At 40.6% G+C, this 12,059-nt stretch overlaps 1 protein-coding gene across 1 annotated transcript in view; it reads left to right on the forward strand.

The window, feature by feature from the left end:
- CPE (carboxypeptidase E) overlaps positions 1-11,663 on the forward strand; it is a 117,418-nt gene extending 105,755 nt beyond the window's left edge. The window contains exons 6-9 of the mRNA XM_003800490.2: positions 2,401-2,540; positions 7,628-7,727; positions 9,303-9,421; positions 10,879-11,663. Coding sequence (XP_003800538.1) covers positions 2,401-2,540; positions 7,628-7,727; positions 9,303-9,421; positions 10,879-10,977 — 458 coding nt within the window. The 3' untranslated portion in view covers positions 10,978-11,663. The remainder of the gene's footprint in view (positions 1-2,400; positions 2,541-7,627; positions 7,728-9,302; positions 9,422-10,878) is intronic.
- The last annotated feature ends 396 nt before the right edge of the window (positions 11,664-12,059 follow it).

Genomic DNA, 12,059 nt, shown 5'->3' on the forward strand with positions numbered 1-12,059 from the left:
ACTTATAATTTACCCTACAAGGGTATACTTATAATTTACCCTTTAGATTTAGAGACTGACCTAGATTTAGAGACTTCAGTCCTCCCCAGTCATTAAAAAGTAGACTGAACTTACAGCTCTCCATTAAAGTTAATTTTTTTGCATGAATAATTACTACATATAATTTTGTTTTTGATGTTTTTTTAATCAAAATACTAATTGAAGTGATATGGGAAAGGAACTGAAGATATTCGTTGGGGAAATATAAATTGAATATCAAGAAGCGAAATCCGGTGTCACTGTCACATTTTATGGAGTCTGAAATGGAAGTAGGCCCGTGGGGGACAGAAGCTGTAGGGGCGCGGTCCTGGGCGGCCAAGACAGCCTGCTTGGCCTCCTTCCCATCATGGACCTTACACAGCTCTTATTTTTATAATTACCCACAGGTGAAGAGAGAATTATAACTCTCTCTCTATATATTTATATATGCATTTTTTCTTTTCTCTTTGCCTAAGAAGAAATAAAAATGAATTTGTTAAGTAGCAGCATTGACTAATGTCCATAATTAATTATAGATGTTTCTGTCTGTTGGATTATTCTTAACTTTGTTGAAAAAAATACTCTTCTGAAATTTTTCTTCCTATTTTTATTTATAGTTTGCATTCCAACCAGATCAGATTTAGTACTTTCTTCCCTAAAGCTTGAAAAATATGGTCTATGTCAGATTTAGGGCTTAGAGTATGTCAAGTATATCAGCTGGAACATAATTTTATACTTTTATACTTTTATAAGTTTTTATTTTTATAAAAACTATAGGTATTCTTTTGGAATTACCTTTTTGAACAAATGGTGTAGTGTTGACTGAATCTCAAGTAATCCATATCAGCAAAATACAACAATATTAACAATAATAGTATTAATCTGAGTTAATAGATAATGTCCCACAATCACCAAACAGCCAGGAAAGTTCTTGATAGTCTTCAGCCCTCTATATAGTGAATAATATCATTGTCTGGTCAGGTTTTCTACAAGCAGAGCTTGAGACAGGGATTTGGATCCTTGCAATTTATTGAGAGTGTACTCTTTAGGGAGATTTGTGGAGGGAGTGGGGGAGGCAGGCTGAGGAAGGTTATACCCCAGCAGGGGTGTAGTCTCTCAGGTTAAGTGTAGCCTTGTTCTGGGGGCTGGAGTATAGATCACAGACAGGGCTTGTCAGTGGCAAGGGAACCAGCCGCAGTGGCCCCATATTAGTCAGGCATTGGTTGCGGCTGTCAGGAGGCAGGTGTCCCAGCTCCATAAAAGTAATTGGTGGGTGCCAACAGCATCCACTACTACTTTGAATCAGATTCACACTAAAGTTGTTCTGGGTGCAGAATCTTCTTTGGTGCAATTTGAAGTACTATCATTATGTCTTAAAAATAATAGCTGTTTGGTGGTTGCTGAATTAATACGTATATTAATATATATATCAGAAGGTGCCGAAAATGTATACACACTCAAGTCCTGTTTGAGTTCTGTAATTACAAGATATGCAAGACACAATATACAAGATAATGAATATTATTGGTGTATAATGAGTATTATAATTTGTATTATTATATATGTCTTATATATATTATATATATTATAATATATATTAGACACATATAATATAGACATATATAGATATTAGACATATATATATATATTTCGTGACAGTGTCTTGCATCACCCAGGCTGCAGTGCAGTGGTATAATCATAGCTAATTGTAGCCTCAAGATCCTGAACTCAGTTGATCCACCTGCCTCAGCCTCCTGAGTAGCTGAGACTACAGGCCTGGGACTAACCACAACTGGCTACCTTTAAAAATTTTTTTGTAGAGATAAGGGTCTCACTATATTGGGTTCAAGTGATCCCCCTGCCTTGACCTCTCCAAGTGCTAGGATTACAGGCTTGAGCCACTGCACCTGACCAGTGAATAATATATTCCCAAGACTCTCAGTCCCTCAGGAAGGCACTGAGATGTTGGTTGGACTTAGGGGACAATAGACTATGTTGGATCATCCATCACAGCACTCTAAGTTCCTCCCTGAGAAGGGTGTGCATTTCCTTGGTAGGTCAGTAGGGGTTGAGTATTATCCTATTACCTTGTGGAGTCTCAATCCAGAAATGGGGGCACGGGCAATGTCTCCTTGGCACCCTGCAGCAGCAAGATCAGTACTATATTCGGCCAAACAATTGCTTAGAACCTGAGACAGTCTGTGCTTTTGAGGTAATAAGAACCCCACAGTATGTTGTTCAGGTCCCTGTAGCAGGCAATTCCCCTTATTTCCCAGGTGCACTGCGGGTGTGTCTTTTACTTGGGACTCAGTACAGCAGAGAGGCCTGTGTGGCGCTTTGGTCCCCACACTTGGGTCTGATTTTCCATCTGGTGCTCTGCAGGGATGCAAGACTTCAATTACCTCAGCAGCAACTGTTTTGAGATCACCGTGGAGCTCAGCTGTGAGAAGTTCCCACCTGAAGCGACTCTGAAGAGCTACTGGGAGGACAACAAGAACTCCCTCATTAGCTACCTGGAGCAGGTAAACACGGCCTGGCACATGTGGCAGATTCACTCAGTAAGCCTGGAGTGAGAGGAGTCCAGGGGAACCCCTTTGCCCAGAATGAGAACAGGGGCCAGTAGCGGCTCACTTTCATTCATCATAGTTTGAGGCTGGTCGCTATTCACAGAGAACTGACTCCACGGGAGAGTGTGGAGGTGAGAGGTAGAATCTTGTTCTCACCTGCATTATTCTAAGCACAGCCAATTCCAGACCGTCTGCCGTCTTGGTCACGTTGGCCTGTGAGGCATCTGGAAAACAGCCAGGACAGGAGTGAGGGGAGAGGCCTGGGAGTGCCAAATGTCAGGTGCTCACTGGGCTGTCTGTGCAGGGCCACAGCTGAGAGTGAGCGGGTCTTAGTGTTTTGCCCAGCGTGCCTCACCTTCCTGGGCCGTCCACGCAGGGCCACAGCTGAGAGTGAGCAGGTCCTGGTGCTCTGCCCGGAGTGCCTCACCTTCTCACCCTACACTCAGCAGGATCTCAGGTGGTAATGACGATGCCAGTCCACATTTATCAGGCATTTATCATCTCCCAGGCACTATTATAAATGCCTTGTATGTAACGGTGCACTTAATCCTCACAACTACGTTATGAGAGATGTCACCATCATCGTCACTGTCATCTGAAGATGAATCAGAGGCAACACGAGATTAGACAGCTTGCCTGAATGCAGGCTTTTTAGTTCCAGAGCCACTATGCTATCCATACTGCCTGGATTCTTACCAGATGGTCACTTATGCAGCCATCCCAGTGGGGTCTGTTTAGAGTTTGGGGCATCTCCTCATCTGCCAGAAGACAGGTTCCTCACTGATGCAGACGGCACCCTGGCCACCTCCTGCTGCCCCCCCCCCCCAGTAGATACTGGCACCAAGGGCGGAGACAGAGGTAAGGCCTAGAGACACGGTTCTTGGCTCCAGAGCCTCAACAGCCTTCAGTTTTCATACCAGATGTGGAATTCACTCCTGAGGTCAAGTGTTTCTTGTGCTGGAGACAGCCCAGACTAATTTGTTAGACTAATTTGACATAAACAATACTACTAGACATTTCCCTACTTACATCTATACCCGGACATATAAGTATATACACATAGACTAATGCTGTTCTACAAAAAAAAAAAGAATAAAAAAAACTAAAATAAAATTAGGAGTTGAGTCCAGCCATTCTCTCCCACTGCAGTCACCATGGGCACCTGTGAGTAAAGTCTGCTCTAAAAATCACGAATCAGCTGAGGAGTCCTTTACATATGTCAACTGACCATGTACTGTGATACCTTACCAGCAACGATCACGGAATAGATCCACAGATGATAGACCATGATCACAGAAAACAGATTACACAGGCTTGTATTTTAAAAAGCGGATTCCTCGGCAGCACCTGTGGCTCAGTGAGTAGGGCACTGGCCCCATATACTGAGGGTGGCAGGTTCAAACCCGGCCCTGGCCAAACTGCAACAAAAAATAGCTCGGACGTTGTGGTGGATGCCTGTAGTCCCAGCTACTTGGGAGACTGAGGCAGGAGAATCACCTAAGCCCAGGAGTTGGAGGTTGCTGAGAGCTGTGACTCCACAACACTTTACCAAGGGCAATAAAGTGAGACTCAGTCTCTAAAAAAAAAAAAAAAAAAAAAAAAGAATTCCTGCTGTATGTTAGCATAAAAAGGTATTTTTCAGGAATCAAAACGAAGGATAATTAGCCACATTGACCCTGGAACAACCTAGATGAGAACCTCAGTGAAATATCTCCTTTGAGGATGGCCATATTTGGACAGATATTTCCATAGCAGAGTTAACTAAAAAGTGTATTTGGGGGTAAAGGAAGTAAGATGGGGCTATTTGATGTGTTCTCCACTTAGATATCAAGGAATGCCTTCTTACTACACTGCTTTTCACTTTACATATGTGTTTTTTCAGCAGAAATTTATTGAGCTACCTTTGTGTCCCAGGCACTCTGGGGATAGTGACTGACCTCAAGAAGGCTTCACATTAGTGAGGTCAGACAAAGGAGGACCTGATGACAAGAGAGGGTGACAAATGCAGAGACAAAGGTTTACTATGCTGAGCAATGGCAGTCCCCAGAAGGGTCCCTAGCCCCGTGAGGGGAGTGTAGAAAAGGCTTCGTGGAGGTACACTAATTACTAAATTCCTGACTACTAGAGATTTCCTAAAGTTGATGCCAGTAAGGGCATCATCCTGATCATCAATTACAAAACAGGCTGAGCTGTGGCTTAAGTTGTCTCTTAGTTCTTGAGAAAAAACATAATGTAGGGTGGCACCTGTGGCTCAGAGGAGTAGGGCGCCAGCCCCATATACCAGAGGTGGTGGGTTCAAACCCAGCCCCCGCCAAAAACTGCAAAAAATAAATAAATAAAATAAAATAAAATGCAAATTTATACCATCAGGAGAAAGGAGCATTTTTGTTATATTTATGGTGACAAGTGGACATTCATCAATTCATCTGATGGTTTATATCAATTTTTATAAAAATTACACAGTCCTGTTTTATGCCACTGGAAATGAGAGTTTGCTGTATCTGCAGGTCCAGGTGACCTGCCCCAGATGTCGTGAATATTACGATGCAAGCTGTGTGGAAACAGTGGGAGTGGGATTTATGACCAGTGCGTACAGCTTGCGTCACAGAACACTCCAGTTCAGGGAATCAAAGGCTGGTGAAAGATCACCAAAGACTGCCAGGAATTCTATGGTGTTCTTGCTTTTTTGACAATGGTGCTAATTAGTAATTGAACACCTGGGCCTAGAATCTAAGCATGGACTAGTTTACATCTTACAGAAAATAGGTGACTAGGAGATCTAATTCTGTAATTGGTTGAGAGGAAATCTCTTGCAGAGTTTTAAACACGTTTGCTGGCACTAGAATTGTAAAGCTAATTAAGGTAGATAGTTTGCTAAGAAAAGCCTCCCTCCATCTTAATAGTTTTACAATCATCTAGTTCTCAGAATTCTCAAAGAATTTCTCAGAGAATGGTCATGGTCATGAGCACTCTCATCAAATGATGTGGAGTTCTAGTTAAAAATGAGTTTCCTGTTCTGGCAATGAATCACACTCCTGGCAGGGCAGACCCCAGAAGCTCCATTTTGACCTAGTTGACACTGAGGTACATGAGGCGTAGGGCCCCTGGTATAAACAGTCCTAGTAACGATGGTGAATTCTCTGGATACTTTAGCCTTGGTTGAAACCGAAATGTCCTGGAATCTAGAGAATGATCATTGCGGGAGAGATGAGTGCAGTAAAATAGCTTCCCCAGGCGAGAGTGAAATTTGAACTTCTGCCTTCGCAAAAGCCATAAAATGACAGCATTTTCCAGTCTGAATTCCTGGGGAGTCGTGACAGCTCATAACACTTCCACTGAGACTTGTTACAGTGGGAATTTTCACACAAGAAAGTTGTGACCCACAGCTGACATATCAGACATTTACTAAACTGTACGGGGCAAGGGGTCTTGGACTGCAGAGGCAGAGAAAAGTAAAATCGCCAATGTTAACTTCACACAGTTGCTACATTTGTGTCTAATGCAGGCGCATGATACTTTTTTTGTAGTGATTAACTTATTTTCCAGTGATGAGGAAATTTAAAACTTAGTCTCTAAGTTTTATAATATTGAAAACATCAACCCTCAAGAATAATGAGGTACTTGTGGGTAAATAATTTCTCTTTTACCAGCTAGGATCTTTCTAAATGTTATTGCATAGGGCTTATGTTAAGGAATTGAAAGTGCTTTTTTCGCTTTGGTTTTCTGCCCCATGTGGTCCCTGTGTGGACCCCTCATCATCTTCTCCAGGATTCTTCTGACCAAGAACAACTCTTACCTTGTCATTTAAAAGCTAATTTTTCATGTTTCATGTTTTCATGGCTAAATTTCAAACTCTTTCGATTTTGGTTGGCTAATTCATAAATAAGCCTTGGAGAAAAGTTAGAGATTCTCTAAGCCATGAATTCTTCTTCTTTTATTTATTTTTTTTTTGCCACAAAAACTTTAAAAAATAAATTTATTCTCTTTTCCCTATACTAGTTGCAATAAATTCCTTATACTGAGGCATGCATAGCTTTTTACCATTTTTAAATTGGCTTTTGAGCAAAATATTACATGTTAGGGAATTTTAGAAGTTCATTTTTTAAGAAAATGGCAAATGCAAAAAGATATTGCTAGTAACGAGGGGCATCTCTTTGATGAAACATTTTACCACTGCCAGATTTATTCTCTGATAACAAAGGGATACAGGAGACTTACTGTGCTTTCTGTATAAAAATAGTTATCATCAGTATCAAAAGAAAATTCATCTTCTAGAGCCGAATTGGGTGAGGTACCATCTGGGCATTGGGGAGGTGAGGGTATATTTGGTGATAATCAAGTTTAGTTAATTACTTTGATGTTTCAGAAGCAATCGTTTCTGAAAGACCTGAATTGACTTCGTGTCCTTTCAAATACATAATTAGAGGAATTATCTTCTCAAAATAAAGAAAAAGCTGTTTTTTGTAGTTTGCATTGTATCAGCTCATTGATGAGTATAACTTAGTTCAGAGAGATTGTTCTCAGTGACGCCTCTTCTGATTTCTTTCCAAATCAGTATCCAGTTTCCCTTATTTAAGTTCACTGCTCTTTCATGCCTCTTATTTTCAGTCAAAATAATATTGTTAAATGGTTTTATCCAAAAGTAGTCAGAGTATATATCTTTTCCTCCCAGAGTGAGCTAATGCTAATAGGCTCCAACATAATAGTCTTATTAACTGACGGTGGCCCCATAAAGGATGCATGGGTGACCACCTTTAAGAGGGAGAGGAAGTAACAATATGTGCTAAGACCAGAATTTTACAAATATGACAGGATTTTTTATGCTGTGGAAGGTACTTAAAAGTTTTTCTTAGACTCAGAACAAGGTATTAATTTTCAGGTTATTTCTCATTTTTCCATTTAAGAAAAAGCAGAATAGAAAGTTTGGATTCTTAAACAACGGGAAGCCACAGTATTTTGCTAGAAAATAAGGAGATGCTTGGTGTGAAACATATTTTAGATCATTACTAATAGGGAATTTTGTTTTTTCTTGACCCTCACAGATACACCGTGGAGTTAAAGGTTTTGTCCGCGATCTTCAAGGGAACCCCATTGCTAATGCAACCATCTCCGTGGAGGGAATAGACCATGACATTACATCCGGTGGGTGTTCCCTGGCATGCCCCCAAGGCCCTGGGTTCCTGCAAGAGTAGATATCATAATTACATTCTTACACTCTTCTAGGCAGAACCATGAAATGGCTCATGGCTCTTCACAGTGTCTCTCTGCCTCCCGGTAGTGACAGTCACTGTGGTTAGTGAGGCCGGGTGGGGGTGGGGGCTGGGTGACTTAGACGCCAGGCTGCGGCAGGTCACCTGGGCAGCCTGCGGCTCTGCGGAGTCAGGGCCAGTGACTTCTGTCCCCAGAAGGAGACTCCAGAGCTGCAAATAGGGTCTGCCAGGGAGGCAGGAGTGAAGACTGTGTGCCCTGTACTTCTCAGACACTTAACATTTCTTCATTTAATCTGTCTAGTGAATCCAGTAGTTCAAGGTTAGACAGCTGCTACAGGACGGAGGTGGGAAGCCTGTTACTTTCAGGTTTAAGAGCTCCATTTCATTTCCTTTCCCAGTGTGGGGAAAATGATTGTATTTGCCTGACAAATCTACCTACTTCTGTCAATAACAAAACATCAATCCAGCTGATTTTAGTTTATCATTTATTAGGATGTTTTCAGTAACAACATTTTTCAAAGCTGTAAACTCTTTACAATAGTTCTTGACCTCATAATTAACCTTTGACATATTTCCCAAATCACACTGTATCATTACCTCTTTCTTAACTTTCACCCTTATAGTTTGGATTTTTTTTCTAAATCTTTATTATTTGTCCTGTAAAACTCTTATTGCTTTGTTTACTTAACAAATACTTATCAACAGCCTGCTAGATGCCAGCATGTCTGGCCAGCTAATATGCCAAGACATGGCCCGCCTTGGCCCTCAGGGAGAGTCCCTGGAATTATTAACCTCTTCTGTCTGTTGGCCCTAGTGTGCCATGCAGATGGTCCTTTCTCTGTATACTGTGATGTGAAAGGTTTGGGAAACTCTATCTTAGGGAATACAAAGCTAGAAAGCAAGGAAATCTGAGGAGTAGAGGCTCAAGGATACTCCAGATTTTCCAGGGAGGGTGATGAGGGGCCACTAGCAAACAAGTGGGAGGTGGAGAGGAAATGAGGTGTGTTGTCCTGGAGGCCTTGAAATGTTCCTGGAAGGAAGGAGTGAAAAAAAGTGTGGATGGGGTGGACCTTGTGAGTGAATCATTTAATTTAGCAATTTGAAAGCTCCGTTTCTAACAAGGGCCTCAGGGATTCTGAAGAGGCTCTTTGGACCAACTATCAGGTGTTCACCTGTGGTGCCCAGAGGCTGTGACCCTGCAGGTTGGGGATGTCATCTATCTTTTTACCTGCATTACTTCTGATGTGTGATTACCGGATCTACACTTTAGGAGGTTTATTAGACAATTGACCCCTCACTTCTGTAAAGTAGCTGTGAGAAACAAGACCTGTGGAGAGAGCTTCATATTCTCTTCAGTAGAACTTCATCAAAAATTCACTATATATTCCTTATTCCTTTCCCGAATAAAAAATCAAAGTTGATGTGAGCTATAGTGGGTGTTCCTTAGATGGCAGAATTGTGCATTTCACATATGTGCTTTATGATCTGATAGTCTATTTTCCTACAGCAAAGGATGGTGATTACTGGAGATTGCTGGTTCCTGGAAATTACAAACTTACAGCCTCGGCTCCAGGCTATCTGGCAATAACAAAGAAAGTGGCTGTTCCTTACAGCCCTGCTGTGGGGGTAAGTGATCCTAATAGCTAAGCCCTATACTGACAGTTGGGCTAATAATAATTAAGCACTTGCCATTGTCAGGCATATGTAAGTGGCTTTTATTTACTCTTCATAATAAGCCTGTGAGGTATAATTATCTCCATTTAACAGATGATAAAACTAAGGCCTAACCAAGTTAAGTGACTTGTGCATGGTCTCATTGGGTGATTTAATACTTTTCAATGTGAAGAGATCCACAAGAAAGTAAAACTTAAAAAAAAGAATTAAACTTTTATATGCTCATCTTGATTTCAGTCTAACTGGAATTCTGTTTCATTTTTTTTCTCTAGTGTCTAGCACAGTGCCTTAATAAGTATTTGAAATAAATGATACATACAGGATAATTAAGCACATACTATAAGTAAATCTCTCTGTGCAAAGTGCTGTCAAACCCCATTGAAGTAGATAACATTTATTTTGCTAGGAAGGTGATGGTGATGAGACCAGAACTTCTTTTAGAGCAGAGTTTATTACTATCTTTGTGTTATGTTACTGGGACTGTGAGAAGGCTACAGGATTTCTATCAAAAGGCTTACTTAAAAAGAATTTATTGGATTTTTGTTTGTGCACCCAATGTTTACATTATAAATGCTTGGTTGTTGCAAATAAAACATCTTGAGTTTTTCTCTGGTGCTTTGGCTTTGACTGTGTGCATGTGAGCACGAGGCCAGATATGTATGGAAACAAGGTCTGTGTGGGAAATGAGACCTGGAAAAAAGGTAGCCCCAGGAACAGGTTGTGTGAAAGGTTTAACTGTTTTGATCCTCAGTGTTTCAAGTGTGTGCTAGTCCCAGGACGTAGTGAGTGTAGTCACAGTCCAGAGTAAGCAGGGATTCAGGTAGCTGAATCAGGGAACACTCAGTCCTGTCTGGAAGGAGTTCTGAGGGGCTGGTACGGAGCTTGGACAGCCCTTTTGCAGAGTGCAGATTCTTCATGGACCTGACGAGGACCCCTGTTGACAAGGAGAGGGGTTTAAAGATGTATGTTCTTCCATCAGTTTCTTCAACAAATGCAGGATTCTGGAAAGCAGAACCTTGTGGTTTGGGACTCCTGCACACCGACTTGTGCGCTTCTGTGTTCCTTCAGTTATTAAAAAATTCCAGGCTGATAGGAGGAGCTGAGTGGTGGTCAAAGGCAGAAGACTATAAGTTACATGTTATATCAAGAGATTGAGGCAGGGATTTTGTTGAATTATATGTGTCTTCTAAGCTGTTAAATCAAAGCACATCTTAAACACAAGGCCTTTTGATCCCCCGCCCCCAAGTGTGCTTTGTTTATCACAAGAGATTTTTTTAGGATCTACTTTAATTTTGATGGCTGGGTTGAGCTTATTGTACAAGCTCTGAAACTACCCCTATTGTTTTATTTCAGTTTTTAAAAATATATATGTGGTTTGATAACAATATATTATTGATTGTCTGCTTCAGGTTAATTTTGAACTGGAGTCATTTTCTGAAAGGAAAGAAGAGGAGAAGGAAGAATTGATGGAATGGTGGAAAATGATGTCAGAAACGTTAAATTTTTAAAAAGGCTTCAAGTAGCAGCTTTTAATCTATCTATATAATGTAATTCAATGTAATGTGGCCATTTTATTTTAGATTTTGTGCAGTTAGTATTTAACATTGGTTTATTTTTTAATCACTTAGATAACAATTGACATTACTTAAATAGACTCTTAGGTGAAAATATAAGAACTTGATCTCTTACATAGCGTTAATTTTCCTATATCTGTTACACAAATGACTGCAGAAAACACATAAGTAATTTTGCCATTTAGGACTAAATGTAATACTCCAGATGTTATTTGCAATACAGAGCTTTTTGAGTAATCCTAGCTTTTAAAAATTAGTGAAGTTCTTTTCATATAATTGTTGACAATGCCACATAATTAATGCCATTGAAAAGTTCAACAGATACAGCTTGGGAGTTGTGAGCAGTCTAGTACAAGACTTTAGTTCAGTATAAATTGCCATTTTTCTCTTGTGCTGACTAGATATATAAGCATGACCTTGTTAATGCATTTTTGATGGGAGGAAGTGTACATGTTTATGAAGAGGTTTTATAAAAATAATAAAAATCAATTTCTTGCTTGTACATATAGGGCCAATATTGTTATATCATTTCGTCTGTTAACCCTCCTGAAAAGTTTGGGGCTTTTTCTTGATTGCAGAGTGGCCTAGAGTAGTATTCTGAATGAATAAAGGTTAAAAAATATCTCCAGACTCTGTATTTTAATTCTCTGTGATTTTTGGCCTAGAATTTGTGACCTTGTGATGAAAAAAAGTATCCCCTTGATGCTGCCTTTTCATTTATTTGTTCCTCCTCCACATTTTAAAATTAAGTGACTGCTATATGCCCAGCACCGTGCAGGCTCCATGTCTGTCACCATGGTGGACAAGAGAGTCTGATCTGTCAGATCTCACGGGTTAGGTGTGGACAGCCCCTTCAGATAAATGCCACACAAATTAAGATATGATTGTGCACTGTGCTGAGTAAAGTGAAAGGAAAGGATCAGGTGCAGAGGAAACAATGACAGAGCAAATTAGAACAGATGAGGGAGTTGGGAGGCATCATAATACATACAAACCTCTACCTAAAATAGGAGGGT

The sequence above is a fragment of the Otolemur garnettii genome, unplaced genomic scaffold, assembly GCF_000181295.1.
Source record: "Otolemur garnettii isolate 467f Iridium unplaced genomic scaffold, OtoGar3 scaffold00177, whole genome shotgun sequence".
NCBI lineage: Eukaryota > Metazoa > Chordata > Mammalia > Primates > Galagidae > Otolemur > Otolemur garnettii.